We start from the raw sequence: 18,870 nt of genomic DNA, 5'->3' as shown, positions 1-18,870 counted from the left end.
TCAGCTCGCTGGCCACACCCACTTCCATGCCCATATAAGGTCTTCCTCTGAAACGCAAGGCGCTGTAATTTACGGAGCAAGATCCCTCTCAGTCCATGCGGGAAATTCCGACACACATGGGAGGACCGCGGGGATGGAAAGGGGAAGGACACACCCCGACTTGCATTCACTTTTCTTTCCAACTCACACACTTTCATTTCTGACGAAATACTTCGTGAGATGCTTGCGTGGTCATTACACACATGACACAGCAAGAAGGGTTTAATTTATGTCTGCAGTAACGCCCCAGAGGGTAAATAAAAAAGGCCATTTTTGATTATATGAGAGCTACTGGGAATATTTTCAGCACAATAAATTACAACTACAACTACATATGCATTGCACATTCACAGATCATGTATTAAGGACTACTTTTTTACTTTTTTAATCTTATCAGCCATAATACCTCAAAGCATAAAATGTATCCTGACAGAGAATATAACATTCTGGGCCCTGTGCATGAGCATTTTCCACTGGCTCCTCTCAGCATCCATGGCTATGCCCTTTAGTGTAATTCTGGGCCTTTCTCACACAAAATAACTGACACTTTCTCCGCCTCTAAGTAGTGAAGCCTGTCTGGCTAAGCATGAATGTAACCGATGTCTAGGGAAAACTAGGACCAACATCGGCATCATTCGAATCATGGGTTGGAGAGGGGCGATAGTGTTAGCTAACTTTAGCTTGCTAACATGGACAAATTGCTAGCTAGCAAATAAAGCAATATACAATCTGTGTGTAAAGTCACCTCAATCTTTGAGACTCCTTAATTTACGAGTTCATGTAACAAATCAACCACATCCATGCTGCATAGCTATGTTAAAGCTAGGTGGGCTAGTCTTAGCTTTCTTGCTAGCTACAAGTGATCACTAGCTTATTATTATCTGGGTGTATAGGTTAGTTGGCTAGCTTGCCAAATTATATTATCAGCTACAGGGATCTATGATACTAACTTAAGTATTAGCTTATAACAAACAGCTTTGGTTTTAGCCAACAATAAATGATGAAGCTAACGGTACAAAGCAAAGGTGGATAAATAACTTGTTGCTGGTCAGTTATGTTTCATATTGTGTATGTCATCATGTATATCTTGCACTGAGAACATGATGCTGACTGCAGTTCACTAAACGGCCACCAGTATCATAAAAAATGAGACTTTTATTTAGAAAATTACACATTCTACCTTTAAATTTCAAGGAATTGCACGTGAAATTATATAAAACAGGGATAAGCAACAAATCCTCACATTGAACCAGAGAATAGAAACAGAAAATGCTTGAATTTTTTTTAAAAGATGATCAAAATACAGGATATTTTTAAATTACAAGTAAAAGAAATCAAGTCTCATTTAAGCAGTATTGCATCAGTGGTTACCTGGCCAAATTGGCATTTTTCACTGCAGATATATTGAAATCTCGTTCCAGGATTGCACAGGTGTTATTTGCATTATCAATAATTGCTGTACCACATTCAGGTGTGTCAGGTCAAGGGAGCTGGTATTATGAAAGACGCCCAGTAGGGTAAACATTAATGTTGTTAGTGAAGCCTGTGCTTTTCCTGCCTTATGTCAAGTGAAATTATCTGTCAAGTAAAACAACATTAAAAAGTTTTGCTAGACTTGAGTGAGTTGCCACTAAAGGCAGCATTTTCTACTATTAAAATCAGTGTTAGTTGTTCAGTGTCTGTTTCTTGTTATGAGTTTCTGGATTAATAATATCTAGTGAATCTTTAACCAGGTACAGATGTTGCAAGCTGATCTGTGGCCTTCTCAATAACGTGATGTCAAACAAATAAGGGATCACGTGAGGGAAACCCCCACCTGTATAAAGCAGACACTTAGAAAATGTAATTATTAATTCATTAGTTGTAATTTTCCATTAGATTTTTGATTATTGCAGAGAAAGGTTTGCAAAAGAGCTCACACCAAAGCTAACACCAGGTTCACTTACGGTTACAGTATCATCAGAGTTCAACAGGGTGACAAAGCTTTCAACTTGTCCGTGTTTGTCGTGATGGGATTTAAGTCCCGGACATCCTCTTTAGTCTCATTGAGCCCCTTGTAAGCAACAGCCCTTTATAAGACTTGTTAAAGCGTCGAAATTTGCAAGTGGGGTGATTACTGAACTATTTTATGTCTTAGAACAAAATGTGAAAATCTTTTATTCTAGAGTTAACTACAGAGTTTATTTCAGTCATATGAAAATACCAATTTGATTTTGAGACAAGGGAACTGGAAGTGCAAAACTGCTTACTCATTTCCATTTTGTACGACTCATTGTGGCTTATTGTCCCAGCTCACTGGGGCACTTCAACAGAACCCTGCCATGTGTAATGTGATCTGTAACACCTGACGTTTTAGTGCTATGACTAGTCAAAATGTCAGTTAAGAAAAATATGCTTTCATACTGGGAAGTCAAACTGCCTGCCTAGTGAGGTGTTGCAATATCTTCTGGACATGACCGAGCATGTGCCAGACAGACTTTGCAGGACTGTAGTCTCCCTCCCTCCCAGTCTCTCTCTCCTCTTTGACCCTTCAAATAACATGCAAAGCCTGATCACATTCACATATACAGCTGACAGGAATTGGAGTTGGACATGCCCGGTGACACTATTGTTGTAATGGGAAGTATGCGTGTGTGCAAAACAACCTTTTCTTGTGGAAGAATCAGAGCTGACATGATTGATCGTTTTGTTGTAGGACAAAAAGCGAATCGACGACTGATTAGATAAGAAGCATATTTTTCAAGCAACAACATATATGCGATTACTGCAGCTCCTCAAGAGACAAAATGTGCTACGTTTCTGTTTCGATTTAATTTGAAAGAGATTGGGTTTTAAACTGCTGGTCGGACAAAAGAAATTTCTCTTATCCTCGACCACAAACCTTTAATTAAGAAATTATTTGGAAGATTAATTGACCATGAAAAGAATGAATATCCTTTTTTTAAAATCCCTTTTACATTGAAAAATAATTTGAAAAAAAAAAGATAATATTGACTAGCAGTGATATAATAGTGACTATAAAATATTTAAACTGATTTAGGATATCACTGTAGAGTTTATTCTGCTGCACATGTTAAGGAAAATTTTGGCATTAGTTATTTTTTACTTTAATTAAGTACATTTTCCTGATTATACTAAGACACATTTAACTAAACATTTTCATTGTATGAATGAGTACATTTACACTGAGGTATTAATACTTTTATGTGAATTAATGGTCTGAATATATCACCCACCAATGTACACTATGAATGGCCATGTGGGTTTCCTCTGGGACTTTCTGGGGTTTTCACATCATTCGTGTGTGTGTGTGTGTGTGTGTGTGTGTGTGTGTGTGTGTGTGTTTACGCGTGGGTGTCAGGGGTCAAAGGGGAGTCGGTTCAGGTGAAGCTAGCTTGCTATGGGCTAATAACAGTGTACTTAATCATCAATTGCACCACAAACAAAACCCCAATCATGGGTTTGCATGCATAAACGAAAACATACTTACATTAAACTCTGTCCCTCCATGGCTCATACGTCATCATTTCCCTATTTTGACGGTTTCCTGCTGCAGCTGCTGAACTTAACAGTAAGCTAACTGTAGCAACTTGCAAATGAAAACATTTAAACTTCTTTTTTTTTCAGATTAGTCCAAAAGTCTTCACTTCCCAGTTTCACTTTGAAACACTTAGCTAGCAATCGATCCTGCAAACCATCTATGGGACCCTCCCAGGTTCATAATTAATGTTGAGAAACGGATTGCATTGGCAGCGCAGACCGAAATTGAAAATGCTGTTTAAATAATGGCTGAATTATGTCAAATAGCTGCGGTATTGATGGACTGGAATATTAAAATAGCTTGTTCAGGGCGCGTACCGTTTCTGGTGTGCCGTAGCTGCCTTAACGGCTAAACGGCACCGAACGGCACCTTGGAAAAGACTATATATATGACAAGAGAGTACACGTCTCATACACCGGAAATCTTGGAAAATAATGTCCCACATCGTATTACTACCTCACACTAACATTTATATTGAAAGAAAAAAGAGAATTAGCTTACGTTAGCTAATATCATAGATACATAAATATCAAATATCTGTTACTACAACTATGCCGTGTGCATTAATTCTGTAGATGTTCTGTTAGGCATGCGCAAAATGAAGAAAGCTGCCTGCCAAAAATCCAAAAATATTTATATCGACAGTGGGTTTCACGCGAGGCTATGTCTAGCAAACGTTTGCATTAATTGTGTTTAGCAAATACACACGGAAACCAAACATAAGCAGCTCAGTGCCTCAAAGCTAATAAAAAAGATTGATGCAACTGCCTATCGGGATTTAGACAAAGGCGGAAGTCGGTAAGAGGGAAGCATCTCGCTTTCGCTGAATGAGACTTTCTAAGTGGTCTTTTGACTTTCTGCTAGCCTGCAATGTAAACACAGTGTTTAGAACAGGTTTTGTAACCACTTAGCCATTTTGTAGTGTGATAATTTAATGTGAAACGCTTTCTAACATTGTGACCTCAGCGCACATAGAAAACCTGACGTTTGTTGCCAGCTCTGCTTAACAATTCAGGTACCACTTTGCGTAGACATCAAGGCTATCATTACTTTTCAAGGATGCAGGTGCAGAGAGTCGTCCTAAACTCAAGACCAGGTAGGAAGCGTAGTTGGAGTGTTTTTTTCTCATAAGAAAAGATAACTTTTGTCAATGTGTGCTTTGCTGAAACATGACTATACCCATGTTGCTAACGTTTACGTAAACTACGTATTTATTTGAAGGTAAAAACGGGGTGCCAGTTCCTGAAAATTTCCGTCTGGAGGAAAAGACTTTAGCACCTGACCTGAAAGATGGGGAGGTCCTTGTTCGGACACTATACCTCTCAGTCGACCCTTACATGGTAGTGATAAAATCAGAATGCACATATATTTTAAGTTATTGTGTCTGCTTTTGCATAGTTCAGATTCCAGATGTCTTGTATAATTAAGTCTTACAAAAGTAAATGTTTCAGTTCATTAAATGCATTAGTTTAAGTCCAGAGAAGAAAAAGCTTTAGTTCAGAGAGGAATAAGGACTCCATCTGCTTCTTGTCACTGCAACTAGATCACCAAAGTTAAATCATACTGTCATCTAGCCAACCTGTGTTATCTTTTGAGGAGTTAACGCAGCAATTGTCACCTTCATCACTCCTGATTATCTTTCTGTCTGTGATTTGCAGCGGTGCAGAATGAACGAAGACACCGGTGCTGAGTACTTGGCTCCATGGCAGCTGTCTGAGTGTGTGGATGGTGGAGGTGTTGGCATTGTTGAGTCCAGCCACTGTCCTAGTTGCATGAAGGGAGATGTGGTCACAAATTTAAACTGGCCTTGGCAGACCCATGCTGTCATGCAAGGAAGCGCCCTACAAAAGGTGTGGGATATTGCTGTGTTTTGACATTGAGATATTGGACTGGATCATATTTCCTCTTTCAGAGAAAGAGAAAAATTCATGCATGCAAGTTGTGATATTACCTTCTGTCTGTTGCAGGTTGATCCACAGTTGGTTGATGGACACTTGTCCTATTGTTTGGGTGCTGTGGGCATAACAGGCCTCACAGCACTGTTGGGTGTAAGGGAGAAGGGTAATGTGACCAAAGGGGGCAATCAGACCATGGTGGTGAGTGGTGCGGCTGGGGCCTGTGGCTCCATAGCTGGACAGGTAAATACTGCAAATTTTAAATTAAGATCTAATTAGGCTTACATGTCTTATATGTAGCGATCTTAGTTTTCAGTTATCCTGTTCTATATGAAAACACAAGTTGGTAATTGTTATTGTTATATTTCGGAAAACCCCACCCAGCAGACCTGATCTAGCTAACCACAGATGCTAACATAAACATAGATTAGACTGCAAACACAAGAATATGAAATCCTGATTGTATCATTTCACCCTGCTTTTATTTTTCCAGATTGGCAGACTGGATGGTTGTGATAGGGTGGTTGGGATTTGTGGTTCTGATGAGAAGTGCAGAGCTTTAGTAGAGGACTTGGGCTTTTCTGCAGCCATCAACTACCGCCAGGAGAACATCTCTGCAAGGCTCAAGGAGAGCTGCCCTCATGGGATAGATGTTTACTTTGACAACGTAGGAGGTGCCATTAGTGACACTGTAATTTCACAGGTACTGCTTGAGTTGTGTTAGTGTGCAGTGCATAATGAAAAAGATTTTTATTTGTTTTTTATTTGGCGAAAAAATGTGTATATTCTGACGTGTTAGTTTGCTCTGCTTTCAGTAATTGCACTGCCAACGTTTGCAACATATTAGAAGTCAAGGCTGTTCGTCCTCCTGTTCTTCTGCAGTGAGTGTTTTGGATATTATAAAATCAATCTCACATATTAAACTCCAGATGAACACCGGAGGCCATGTGATCCTGTGTGGGCAGATCTCACAGTACAACAAGGATGTGCCCTATCCTCCACCCCTGAGTGAGGAGATACAGGAAACGCTGCGGAGTAAGAACATCACCCGGGAGCGATTTATTGTGCTTAACTACATGGACAAAGCAGACGCTGCCCTCTGTGAGCTCAGCCAGTGGCTTAAATCAGGCAAAATGAAGGTAAGTAGGAAATAGTAATAATGTGTGGTTGACTGTGTGGGCGTCCTTGTTTGTTTGTAAATTGCAGACCTCTTCCCTATCTGTGTCTTCAAATTATTTTGTTGTAATTTTGTTTCCTCTCTGCAGGTGCTGGAAACTGTAGTTGACGGCATTGGAAATATGGGAGGTATGTGGGTCATAATTCTAGGATTTTCGTCATTATGTTACTTTTTGTGATCTTGGCAGGATTTAAATTTTTTGTTTTCATTTCTTTGCAGATGCATTTTGCTCAATGATGAGAGGGGGAAACATTGGCAAGCAAATCATAAAGATATCAGAGTGAAGAAAATCAATGTAGCTTCCAGGAGAGACCGCTCTCATCAGCCACCTTGGGAAATTAACCTACAGTTGCCTTTCTATCACTGCCATTGACACTAATGTAATAAACTCTGGTAAGATGTTGCATTGATTAGCATTGATTTGTTGACGCCAGTTGGTTACAATTATGAAAAATAAATGAGAAATGACACTATGTTCTTTGAAATTGTGTTCTTTACAAAAATAAAATTAAATGTCACGATTGCTTGGTTAGATAAGTCTTGAACACTTGATTTAGAATTTTATTTTATTTGGTATATTTTAGTAGTGCCTTATGATAATAATCACAGTATTAGGCATTCTTTAATGTTGATTTTAAAAATGAAATACCAGCACATAGAAACCACTGAATCGACTAACTTCAGAAAACTGTGGCTAGCTAGCTTAACTGAAAACGCTGCTAGCTTAAAACACAAAGCCTCAGCCTTCTCAGCTAGCTTGTTACATTGTTAAAGCTAACTTTCTTCATTAAACGGCACCAGCCAGTGTGTATAATGTGAATCCTCTATACAGTGTACTGCATATTGCTTTTAAATACATGAAAAAGTAGAAAAAGACTGTTAAGCTAATGGAAACACAAGTTAGCTGGGTAACAGCACTTGGAAGTTCACAGCTGGTTTCTGTGTTAATAACATATTTAAGTACATATTTCCCATTGACATCATTGTGCAAACCTTGAACTTGTGTAGATGTGATTCAATGTCTCTTATATGTTAAACTAAAAGCAACATTTTAAAGCCTACTTTATTTGAAATAGCTTGCTAGCTGAAGAGCCTTAAAAGAACGAGTTTATACAGTGATGCCAGATTAGCATTTGGACTTGCTTAGTTTTATGAAGAAAGTAAGCTGTAAAAAATACTTTGAACATCCTTTACATTGTGAAGATGTGATAAACATTTCCCCCCATAATTTTACTCTAGCTTTAATTTTAAATATGATTTTAAAGTAGCTTAAGCTAGCTAATTTTCAGTGCATTAGCTAGCCCGCTAAAGTGTCTAAGCTACAAAGAAAACCAGGCTCAGAGGGGTGTTACAGATGGATAAATATTGCATGCACTGGTGAACACTTTTTTTGTACAGCTGTTTGTAGTCTAGTGTAGGATGTGTTTATTTTCCACCAATGTTTTTAGTTTAACTACATACCACCCCTATCAAATTATCATATTTGCCAGAGGAAAATGGGGAATGTGGTGAGGTAAATTGGAAATGTGTGCGGGCATGTGGAGGAGAAAAATGATTAAATTAAGATAAAGAGCGAATAAATAGGACCAAACTGAGAACTGAAAAGATAAATAAAAGTGTAGCTTATTTGAATTAAAAGTGAAACAAATTTTTAGAGTTTAAAGGACATTGTTTTTTTTTACACCCATTTTAAATGATCTCATTAGCGATTGATTTTCTAGCTCAATCCTGTGTCACATTAAGTAATAATGACGTGAAGACAAACACAAGTAACAAAACAAGTATATGAGTTTACTGTAATGAACATTTTATTCCACAGCACTATAAACCATTAATAAAATAAAATAGTGGTTGGCTCTAATTTCAGTTGTCACGAGAAAAATATGTGGCAGGTGTAAAATCATCATCAATTCATTCATATACTTCAGTGTTTGAACATAGGGGGGGATGCAGAATAAGTCAAGTGAACACCAGTACATCACTTACAGTATATTCCTTTGAGGTGGAGGTGAAGTGGATGTCTGGTTTTCAGTGTACAGTACAGAACAATAACAACCAGATTCATAATCAAACATAATGAGTGAGCATCAATAAACTATCAAAAACAGTCTCCTTGGGACAAACTTGGTGTATTTCTGCAAGAAATAAAATAACTTAACAAACCCATGCATAATTTAGAGGTTTAAGTGTAATGCAATCATCTCTTTATTCCCCTCCAAATCAATTCAATACTGCCGCCTTGTGGACACAATACATAGAGAGCATCACAGAGGAACTCTTCAATGAAAAAAAAAAAGCCATCAATTTAAATATCTGTCTATATGCTGGAATTGTACACTTGGTTATGCTTCCATAAGAAAAAAAACGTGTCTATGCTGAGAGGAGGTAAAAAGGTTATTAAACCTTTGCCAGCATGAGTGCACATAATTTAATTTTCTCAGCAGTTCTAATATTAAACTGCGCGTCTTATCCTAGCGCTAAGCAATTATTCTGCACTCATGCTGGGTATGGTTTGAAAAAAAAAAAAAGAAAAACTTGAGTGGAACATTGCTTCTATTAAAAGACTTGATAAATGTGGTCTTCACCCTAGTTGTCCTTTTTTCTTTTTTTTTTTTAGATCACTTTGTTCTTGTGAATTTCAGCACCTGCTACAACAGACTAGAGAGGATTGAAGAGTGCAACAGACTCTTAACAGATAGTTACTGCCCTCACACCTTCACAAAAATTAAGGAACCTTCATTCTGAGCACAGACAAACATTTCTTCACACATACAAAGCTGGGAATGCTCTTTTATCATCTTTATCACGTGACCATGAGGCAGGCATTTCCAGTGCAGATATAGTATAACATGAAAGGGGGGAAAAAAAAGAAACCACTCAATACAATCAGAATCAATAAATTAAAAAACAGCATAGTACTGGTTCATTTCATTTCACCACATCTAGAACACATTCATTTTTTTTCCCCCTCGCTGCCACACATCTCGATTGTTTAACATTGTTTTAGTTCACTGAGCTACCGTGGAGTATAAAAACATTGTCCTGAAATACTTCTGGGACCGGCCTGTTCTGGTGCTCACATTCCTGAGAAACAAACAGCTGCTTTCTGTAGTCACGTTTGAAGGAGCACGAAGAGTCAGGCCGGTTTTGCTTTTTTTGTGTGTGTGTGTGTGTTTAGGTAAAATGGCATTGAAGTTTTTGATATGACTATTCAATGCGAATATTGAGACGTTTTTTAGTGGCAGTCGTGTGCAATGGAATTATTTAAAACACTTTAAACCATCAACTACAGTAACCGATTTATTTGTAGTTCCCTTCCTTTGATTTCCTGTAGTTATGTGGAGAATAAACTTGAACTTATGATCCCTGTAGGCTATATTACCTGTGTCATCCTCACCAGAGTTTGTAACTGCCGCACTCTGTCAGTTATGGGTAAGTTAGGAAAAGCTCACAGTATACAAAATGAGGCGTATGTACACCTTTTTCTATTCACATGAAGTGTGTGCCGGAGGGTAAACATGAGGGTGGGTTTGGCACGTCCAGCCTTCGTTAGTGAAAATTATTTTCAGAGGGAAGAGTAAAAGGTGATATCTTTCTTCGTTCATCATTTGGCAGTGGTGAAGTGGCATTCGGCCAAGGCAACACTTCCAAAAAGTGCTAAAGCTCAAGTAAATGAGTCAGCTTAAACCAGAGCTCTGAGTCAGTGTGCTGTCAACTGTGGCACACATTAAATAAGTCCTCCCATAGCTCAAATACGCTATTTTACCCTCAAAGTATCCGAGGTTTTTCTTACACTGTACACATTGCTATGAATATGGCCAGAAATTTGCTCACCGGTGCTTTACAATAACATGCATATTAAGTAAACAATACTATCTAGAAACAGGAGAGTGAGTGATGTACTGTGAAGTGGATTTGGAAGGAGGAGAGAAAGAAAGGAGGGAAAACTGAGGCAGGTCCAGGGTGGATAGAGACAGCAAAATATATCTGTGAGTCAGGCTCGGGGGAAATCGTGGAAGTGGTGGCGGTACAGTGAAATTACTGTCAAGAGGAAGAGACGCTCTTGCTGTGTTCCCGAAGAAGAGGGGCGGGGCCTGTCCAGGCGCGGTAGACCAATATCAGACTGAGCCCCAGCGCCCACGTGCGGACAGGAGACAGGAAAAAGGCCATGGGGCCGTAGGTCTCCAGGAGGAAGTAGCAGGAGTGGGCCTGCCAAGTGAGCAGCAGCAGCATGAAGACGTGAACCGCCAGAGTCCGCCAGCGGCAGCCCGGCCGCAGGAAGTGGGATCGGAAGGTGTTGCCGCGGCAACGGTGGTGGAGGCTCCAGCACAGGTAAGAGGTGAGGGGCATGTTGAAAAACAGCAGCTGGCGGAGAGGAAATGAGTTCAGTTTGATGTAATTAGTATTGTAAAATGATTACACAATAGGTTAAGACAAGTTAAAGATGGGAGAGTATAAGGCAGTGGCTTAAACTGGTTTGGCTGTGTTTACCTGTGACTGCTCATCACAGCTCAGAGTGAGCATGACTTTAACAAATTATGTATATGTACATGTCAGATAATTGTATTTGTAGGATAAAAAGTAAATAGGAGCAAAAATATTGTTTGACAAATGTTTTCTTTACTTTCTTAATTATCACGTCTGGAACGGTTTAATGCACAGATGTCATGCAGATGGAAAAATGCACAAGACGGTCTGTAGAAACGTATTATCAGCATCAGACATGTAATTTGAAAAATTATCCAACAAAGAGAAACATGTCATAAATTATTGTGTTCACAGGCTGTGAAGAACACTGACATATTAACCCCGAGACACACTTGTTAGCAAACAGTTGCCTCATTACACAGATAAGGAGCAGAATAAACACTCATGGTGGTGGTGGTGCTGTATTATTTCTAGCCTCCTGATGATGGTCACTACCTGAGGATAGCTGACTACCTGACTAGTCTCTGACTGTGAATGCTGGCTACTTAGAGCTGGCTGATAAGAGTTGGTTTTTAGGGCTTTATGATGAAAATAGTAATGGCATCTGTTAGAGAGAACCTCAAGATTTGTGGGCTTTAATTAAGCTGAAAATACATGTAAATGTAAGAATAACACATTAAGTTAATTAACACACACAAAGCATAACCGCAGGGGTTGCTCATGCAGATATTACTCAGACGTAGATGTGTTGATTCAAATTAATTTTCTTACCTGAACAACTCCGACAACATAAGTGAGACTGCCCTCCAGGAAGTGTCCATCAATGAACACCCCAAAGGCAAAGCAGGCACCACTATGGCCATCAATCATCTCCCCTATGAACCACGGACCTGAAACAGCACAGACAGTTGGGGCTATTTATACAGGAACAGGTGCAAGATTACAAGGAAAACACATAATGCAAATAAGCATCTAAATGAAGGCGTCTTATCTTTGCCTATGTGTATTTAACTGCTTGTGCTATTTTTAAAGAAGGGAAGCACGGGACAAAAAGGGGACAGGAAAAGCGTTTGACCCACCTAAGGCTGTGCACAGATTAAACAGCAGCAGAGAGTAGAAGAAGGTGTCCATTGTACTGACAAGATGGAGCGACATACACACTTGAGAGGACAATCCTGTAAATGATAGACAAACAAAAAATGTATGAATGCATAATACAATAACAATTCAAATAGTTCCCTAAGGCTCTGTGGCAATGCAAATCATGCATATTATGATGGCTCACCTCTCCTAGAAGGAACACTGAGGAACCTGAAGGCCAGCAGCACGCCGACATTCAGCAGAATCATGAATATGAAGGCCACTCGGCCCAGGATGTAGTGGTCTGTGAGGAGGATGAAGGACTGCACAAAACCAAAGCTGGGAGTCAGGTCGTCCTCCAGAGTAAAGTGCTGCTCTCGCACTGACGACCGGCCTGCCGCGTCCTAACGCACACACACACACAGAAAACAAAAAAGATTAAAAAAAGGACCAAGTTGTCACGTCTATAAATATTAATATGTAGTGTATCAAATCCCAGACAGCAGATCCTGAGCAACCGAGTCATAATTCAACTCAAGCAAACAAATTTAATCAGGACCTATAAAATATTAAAAGGTCTCAGAACAGTTTTCACTTGACGTGGAAGATAAATAAGCTGCACAGACCTCCACTTTAACTCTGATGGTGTGCAGTCCGGTGAGGTAGAGAGACGGATCCCACAGCAGGACGTAGAGAGGACCTCCAGCAGAGTGGCCTTTTCCCAGAGGTTCCCCGTCTACGCTCACGTGCACGGCTGTGATCGGGGCCTCTGAGAAGGCCAAGATTCTATGAAAACAAACACAAAAGTATTAATTTAGTACTGAATAATTAGGTAAACGTGCTGCTGAATGGATGTCCGGTAAGAAACACTGCCATGGTTGCGTGTATGTGTTAAAAATGTTCTGCATCCAGATTTGCGAGGCCGGTGAGCTCGCTTAACTACACTTCCTCAAACTAGGACGCCCGCCTCTGATGTCATCGTTCAAAATCGTCAGGTTTGAAATGTAGACTGCAGACCTGAAGATTTTTTAGACGATCCACCGGTATATTCTCGTCGTATTTCAGATTCTTTTCGGAGCCATCGCCCGCAGCGATCAATGTCCTTGACTGGAAAACGGTAGTATTTCACTCCAGCGTCTCTCGCTGAACTGTTCCTTTCAGAGGGAGGGGCGCAATGCACGCTGGGTGTTGTAGGAATGTAGAATGGGCAAAACCACGAGCTGTTTGTACAACTTTCTCCACAGCTATGTCGCCAATTTCAAATATTATTGCTTCTATAGACTACAGAGAACACTGCTTTGACTGACAGTGGCTTTTTCTAGTGGTGAATTGCTCCTTTAAATCAGGACCTCCTCGGCAGAGGTAACTATGGTTTATATAAAGCAATTGTTCTAAAGGAACTGCTGATTTTTGTGGACCTTGTGGACAAAGTAGCACGTCACATCTCTTTTCTAATCCTGTCTTGTTTATGTCTGGGTAGTATTGTCAATTGAAACATCTCCTCCTTCCTTGTAACCTTTTAACATACTGCCCACTTTGCTGGGGAAAATGTAGAGTAAGGTCTTACGTCTGCTTGAAGTTAATTACTTCATTGGGATCCGACTTGCTGGAAGTGGTGACAGGCGTTAAAAAAAACTGTATAGAAATAGTCAATCTTCTAGTTATGGTCTCGCTGGCTTTTGTAGGTGATATAGGGGCACCAGTATTAAAATAAGTGTGTTTCATTACAAATATTTAGACATGCCTTGCCGCAAAAAGCGAAAACAAAACGTCCCAGAAAGGGGAACTATAGTTTATCTAACAATGATGTTATAAATGTACCATGGGCAGGTGCTCTTTAGAAATGTGCGTGCAGGACATCAGAGAAACAAGGTGTTGTCAAAGCGTGTGTTCTAGAGCCAGCTAAGGCCTTAGGGATCAACAGACAGAACAGCCAACAAACACCGAACACACACCTGATGTGTGTCGACCTCCTTATTCGACCCAGCGGCTCCACTCCGGGATGCAGGTACTGGGCGTCCTTGGGGTTGGTGATGAGCACTGCAGGCCACTGCTCAAACCTCAGGTCGGAGAAACTCAGCAGGTCGTGGTCAAACGCCAGAACTCTGTACCTGGGGACAAAAGTGGGAGAGGGTTTCTGCAAGAACTTTTCAACCTTTTTTAATACCATATAGGAAGTAATTTAGTACCAATTTCACAATCAGTCTAGCCAAGGTATAAAAAAAATAGAGAAAAACCTAGAATGATTCATTATATTATGATAATGCAACCTGGATCTGGATAAGCAGCATAATTGAAAATGAATAATTAATTCAAGTGTATTTAAAAATGACCCTTGCTAATTATGAGTCATAAGGTAGCTAACGGTACTCACAATGTTTGCAACAGCTCTAAAGGTGCTGACTGATAAAACTCCACAAAAATGGATTAAACAGCCTTCTGCATGCATCATCTGAAACAATCGCACTTTTGTTTTAAAAGGTGTATAATGTCTATAAACAGCCAGCAACAGGACACTTAACATTTTACAACTAACATGACTTCTTATGGCAGGAAAATGTAGGAAAGTCTAAATTAGATTTAAGCTCCTTTAATAACTCCTAAAGCCCGTTTTGAGGAGACTGAATAATTTTCCACAGATGACTGAATAGCCGAGGGGATTTTTATGTAAGAGGAGGCTGTGGCTCAGTGGTAGAGTCGGTTGTCTTTCAATCGGAAGGTTGGAGGTTCGATCCCCAGCTCCCTCAGGGAGCACTGGACACTGTCGAAGTGTCCTTGGGCAAGACACTGAACACCAAATTGCTCCCAGTGGCATAGCCAATGGGTGATATCTGATTGACAGTTGGGCACTTTACGTAGCAGCCTCTGCCATCAGTGTGTGAATGGGTGAATGTGATATGTAGAGTAAAAGCAGCTTTGAGTGGTCGCAAAGACTAGAAAAGCGCTTTATAAGTAGAGTCCATTTACCATACAAATCAAGTACAATAAGAGGAGTCTTTTTTGCTACCTGCGGTTGTCCATCCAGTCGCCCAGCTCCAGCTCCAGGGTGCCTTGGGGATGTCGGCTGTGGAGGACGGGCATCAGGCCGCCCAGTGTGTGCAGGTGGCCACACAGATATGCAACTGCAGATCTAAACACAACAGGTCAAACAAAAATATATGTATCCATCACTTGGACAGTTCAACAGGTTGAAATGCTACTAACTCAGGGTTTTTATGTTCTAAATTGTGCGATAAAAGTCGAGCTTTTAGGTCAAAAGAGCAATGAGAGGGATTTGATGGAAAACAATGGATGATTTATACACTTCTAGTTAAATGAAAACTGGTCTGGCAGCTTACATCCAGTCCTTTCTTACCTCATCACGTCCCGAACTCCAGGAGAAGGGGAGACGACGGTGGAGGTGGTGTAGTGGCCAAACCAGATCGACTGGTTGCTTTTCAGACTCTCAGCTCTGAACGTGTCCAGCAAGTCCATTTGAGTCTGTCATGCAATGAGAAAGAAACATTATAATAACTGCAAGCTCTCTGTATTACAATAGAGTTACAAAGGTTGCATTATGTGTTCGTTTGAGGACAGAAATAATGTTTTGATTTCAGAAAGTTCATGTTTATTGCACTTTCTATAATATAAAGTGTGAGGAAACAGTCCTATGCGTTACTAGAACCTTCTATTTGCTTATTGCTGACGTAAGCTACATTTTTATTCTTGGTTTACCACTCTGTGAGCACATTTCCTTATACAGAAATACAACCTTAAATCTTTTAAGTCTCCTCTAATCTAAACTTATCCAAGTGTAATGAAAGAATCAGTTCTTGCTGTAAGCGTCTCTCTCTCTGTTTATGTTCCGTCAAGTGAAGGTGCTGAACAGCTGTACCTTGTTGAGGATACCAAAGAAATTGTACGGCCTCTTGGGTCCTGGAGTAAGAGTAGCGTCCGCACAGACGAAGGAGTAGTTGCCAAAGGGAGTTTTGTGAACGTAGTGGAAAGAGCCAACTTTCTGATTAGCCGAGTATTTCCTTGAGAATATAGAAGAAAAGCCAATGTCAGCAATGAGACACTGTGGTCGGGGATCGAGCCAGCAGCTCCAATCCTCACAGAGCCACTGAGATAATTTAAAGCATTTTAAGTGAATAAATAAGGCTTGGTAAGGAGACGGGCTTTGTCTCGCAGAGGTTGACCGCAACATTAAGGAGATAAATGATCAATCAGCATTAACGGAAGCAGCAATGTCACATTAAACATAATTTGTGTCAAAAGACAAGAAGGGAGTCTGTTCGTGCAGGTTCTATTTTAGTCCTCAGGAAGCTCAGACAGCTTGGATTATTGTCAATAAATAGGTCTGCAGCGACTCAGATTTCAGAGGCATTGAAGTTACTACATGCTCTGATCAACCTCACACTCGGCTTGCTGCTTTCAGACATGCAGGATTAGACTCTAAATCGGACATTTACTGTAGTTCTGACCATTTCATACTGACCGGTAATAGTTGTTGGTGCTGTCCAGTGACATAATATTGAAGGCATCTGTCAGAAGAAACAAAATAATAGTTAGATTTAACAGATTATGACCTGTAAGAGAGGACAGGGACCAGTATGTCTAATGTAGATATTCCCCACTGAGCTGTACATATTTAATGCAGGAATCAGATTTCCTCATGTTACAGCAAAATATCGAACAAACTCTGCCGTTACCGCAGAACACACTAACACACATGTACAACTTGTGATCAATGAAAGCAGAATAGCTGTCAGAGAAACTCCAGATCCAATAACTTGCTTTCTTTCATCTGACAGTTCCAAGTATCTTGTTTCACATCTAATAGCTTGCGATCCAATAACAGAGGAGAAAGCGGCATTAAAGAGGAGGGGCAGGATGGCTTCCTGTGCGATGCGAAAATGCACCCCAGTTAATGGATTCTGCAGAAATCCTAATGGTGTGCTAACTACAGTGGGAGGTTTCGATTGAACCAATGGATTTGGAGAGAACATTAAAATAACAAAGTGCTGCGGTTAATCACCATGATTTCCACGGATGTCTATCCACCTTGTGCGCTCCATCACACGGGACCTCTTTAGGACGTTGTGGTAGGCCTGCCACTCCACCTCATGCTGCAGGGAACCCACCTTACTCTCTGTTTTGGCATCTGTCAGATCCCCTGTGAAGTGGAAGCAGAATATCAGAGAAGAAGCGTGATGACATCTGAGAAGCAGCATGGTTTTTTTATGACTGCAATAGCATAAAGGCCACACCCAGTCAGCGTCTAATGATTCAAATACTTCCAGAAGTTCAACATGGGGGGTTACTGTACCTGTTGCAAGCACGAGAGCTGGTTTGATCACTTCAATTGTGTCAGTGCAGAATTTTTCAAAATCTGGAATACGTCTGGGGTCATGAAACCGGCTTATGTGAATGTCAGACACCTTGAACCAGACATAAAAACCACAAACAGGAATAAAAACAAGGTTAAAATGGTCTTGGAATGTAGCTTTTTCAGTATTTACTTACGCTGCACTTTGAGAGCTGTAAAGTACAAAAGGTCCAAAGTCTCTCTACAACTTACTGTGTTGCTGAACCTTTTTTTTTTTTTTTACACCTGACAATGGCACACTTCTGTGGTCAGTGACCCTATTCTGTCAATCATTCAGAGAGAGTTCAGTAGGTGAACTACCACTGCTAGCCTCATTTAACAACACAGCAAAGCCAAAGATACATGTTGAACTAATTAAATGTAGTTCTGTAAAATCGAAAAATGGACACACTGGTTAATTCCGCTTGTAGTGAATGGCTTGCAAGAACAAACAAAGCTAGCTAGCAGGACGGAATAAATGAAGCCCACCTGTATAAACCAGAATATATTGTTCATCTCGCCGCCGGGAAATGGTGGAGAACTCCCCTTAGATTCATCTCCATCACCCACCGTCGGGTGCTGAACGCTCCGTTTGGGGTGCCAAGCCGTGTCATAGCTGTCCAGCACCCAGGAGGTGATGCACGCCAGGGCCAGTCCGAGGATAACCAGCGCACCGAACAGCTTCAGCATCCTCCTGTAGTGGCAAGAGAGGGGGCTAGCTGCCGCCGTCTGTCCCGGACAGAAAAAAGCTAGCTACTGGTGGAAATAGCTAAGGGAGAACGAATCACACTAACATTAACTACAGATATAGTGAACCATTTAGCTACATGGCTAAGATCTATGACTCAGACCGTGTCTGTCGCTGCCATCGCGGCCCCAGGAGATGCATTGATGTGAGCGATTCATTCACGGCTCCGTTCAGCTTCCTTCAGAGGCGGAGGAGGTAGCTCAGCAGGTTAGCTAGCAGCTAGCTACCTACCAGCTACCAACACTGCACACTGACCGGTTGGATCGGGAAACGTCACAAGCAGATATGCGTGAGGAAAGAGCACCCACTCTGACATGTTTTCCGGGTACCGCAATCCTACTGCAACTTGTATCGCGAGAGGTTTCGGGAATAACGAATAATTCTAAGTAAGTATTCAAAGTAAGTCTATGGTAATTTCAGTTTTTTTAGTGAGAAGAGTAAGAATTCTTACTCACCAATACTCACTTAACAGATTTATTATCTGTCTTTATTGTTATTACTAAAGCTAAATTATTTATTAATTTATGATTATCAAATATAAAGAGGTCTAGTTCTTTATATATTTTGAAGGTTATATTTCCGCGATGTTTTTGGTTGATTTTGCAAGCTGGAACA

General features: G+C 40.5%; 2 protein-coding genes across 3 annotated transcripts; one reads left to right on the top strand and one right to left on the bottom strand.

Moving 5' to 3' along the window:
• Positions 1-4,429: 4,429 nt before the first annotated feature.
• Positions 4,430-7,106, top strand: ptgr2 (prostaglandin reductase 2). 2 transcript variants are annotated; one of them, XM_069662082.1, is made up of 8 exons: positions 4,430-4,676; positions 4,802-4,920; positions 5,239-5,430; positions 5,548-5,718; positions 5,969-6,178; positions 6,405-6,614; positions 6,741-6,780; positions 6,872-7,106. In XM_069662082.1, exons 1-8 carry the CDS (start codon positions 4,640-4,642, stop codon positions 6,934-6,936), a joined length of 1,044 nt encoding a protein of 347 aa, XP_069518183.1. In that variant the 5' UTR covers positions 4,430-4,639; the 3' UTR covers positions 6,937-7,106. The 2 variants fall into 2 exon arrangements, with proteins under 2 accessions (XP_069518183.1, XP_069518184.1); XM_069662083.1 differs by lacking the exons at positions 6,405-6,614; positions 6,741-6,780; positions 6,872-7,106 and adding an exon at positions 6,291-6,396.
• A 1,332-nt stretch (positions 7,107-8,438) lies between these two features.
• tmem62 (transmembrane protein 62) lies at positions 8,439-18,376 on the bottom strand. The gene is made up of 14 exons (XM_069661695.1): positions 18,359-18,376; positions 17,997-18,260; positions 17,469-17,580; positions 17,178-17,315; positions 16,638-16,683; positions 16,035-16,176; positions 15,516-15,640; positions 15,168-15,290; positions 14,116-14,271; positions 12,787-12,946; positions 12,366-12,564; positions 12,160-12,255; positions 11,852-11,970; positions 8,439-11,017 (listed from the first exon to the last, which is right to left on the bottom strand). The coding sequence occupies exons 1-14, from the start codon at positions 18,374-18,376 to the stop codon at positions 10,697-10,699; spliced, it is 2,019 nt and encodes a 672-aa protein (XP_069517796.1). The 3' UTR covers positions 8,439-10,696.
• Between the last annotated feature and the right edge of the window lie 494 nt (positions 18,377-18,870).

This window comes from Semicossyphus pulcher, unplaced genomic scaffold (genome assembly GCF_022749685.1).
Source record: "Semicossyphus pulcher isolate SPU_LCO1_2020_fin unplaced genomic scaffold, fSemPul1.0.p SCAF_14, whole genome shotgun sequence".
NCBI classification, from domain to species: domain Eukaryota; kingdom Metazoa; phylum Chordata; class Actinopteri; order Labriformes; family Labridae; genus Semicossyphus; species Semicossyphus pulcher.
This window is presented reverse-complemented; position numbering and strand designations above follow the sequence as displayed.

Coding starts and splice junctions, on each gene's coding strand:
- ptgr2 (XM_069662082.1), top strand. CDS start 4,640: ATGCAGGTGCAGAGAGTCGTCCTAAACTCAAGACCAG. Junction 5,719..5,968: donor GTGGCTCCATAGCTGGACAG/GTAAATACTGCA, acceptor TTATTTTTCCAG/ATTGGCAGACTGGATGGTTG. Junction 6,615..6,740: donor TTAAATCAGGCAAAATGAAG/GTAAGTAGGAAA, acceptor TCCTCTCTGCAG/GTGCTGGAAACTGTAGTTGA.
- tmem62 (XM_069661695.1), bottom strand. Junction 15,641..16,034: donor TCTTTGGTATCCTCAACAAG/GTACAGCTGTTC, acceptor ATTGCATGACAG/ACTCAAATGGACTTGCTGGA. Junction 12,256..12,365: donor CAGTGTTCCTTCTAGGAGAG/GTGAGCCATCAT, acceptor TATCATTTACAG/GATTGTCCTCTCAAGTGTGT.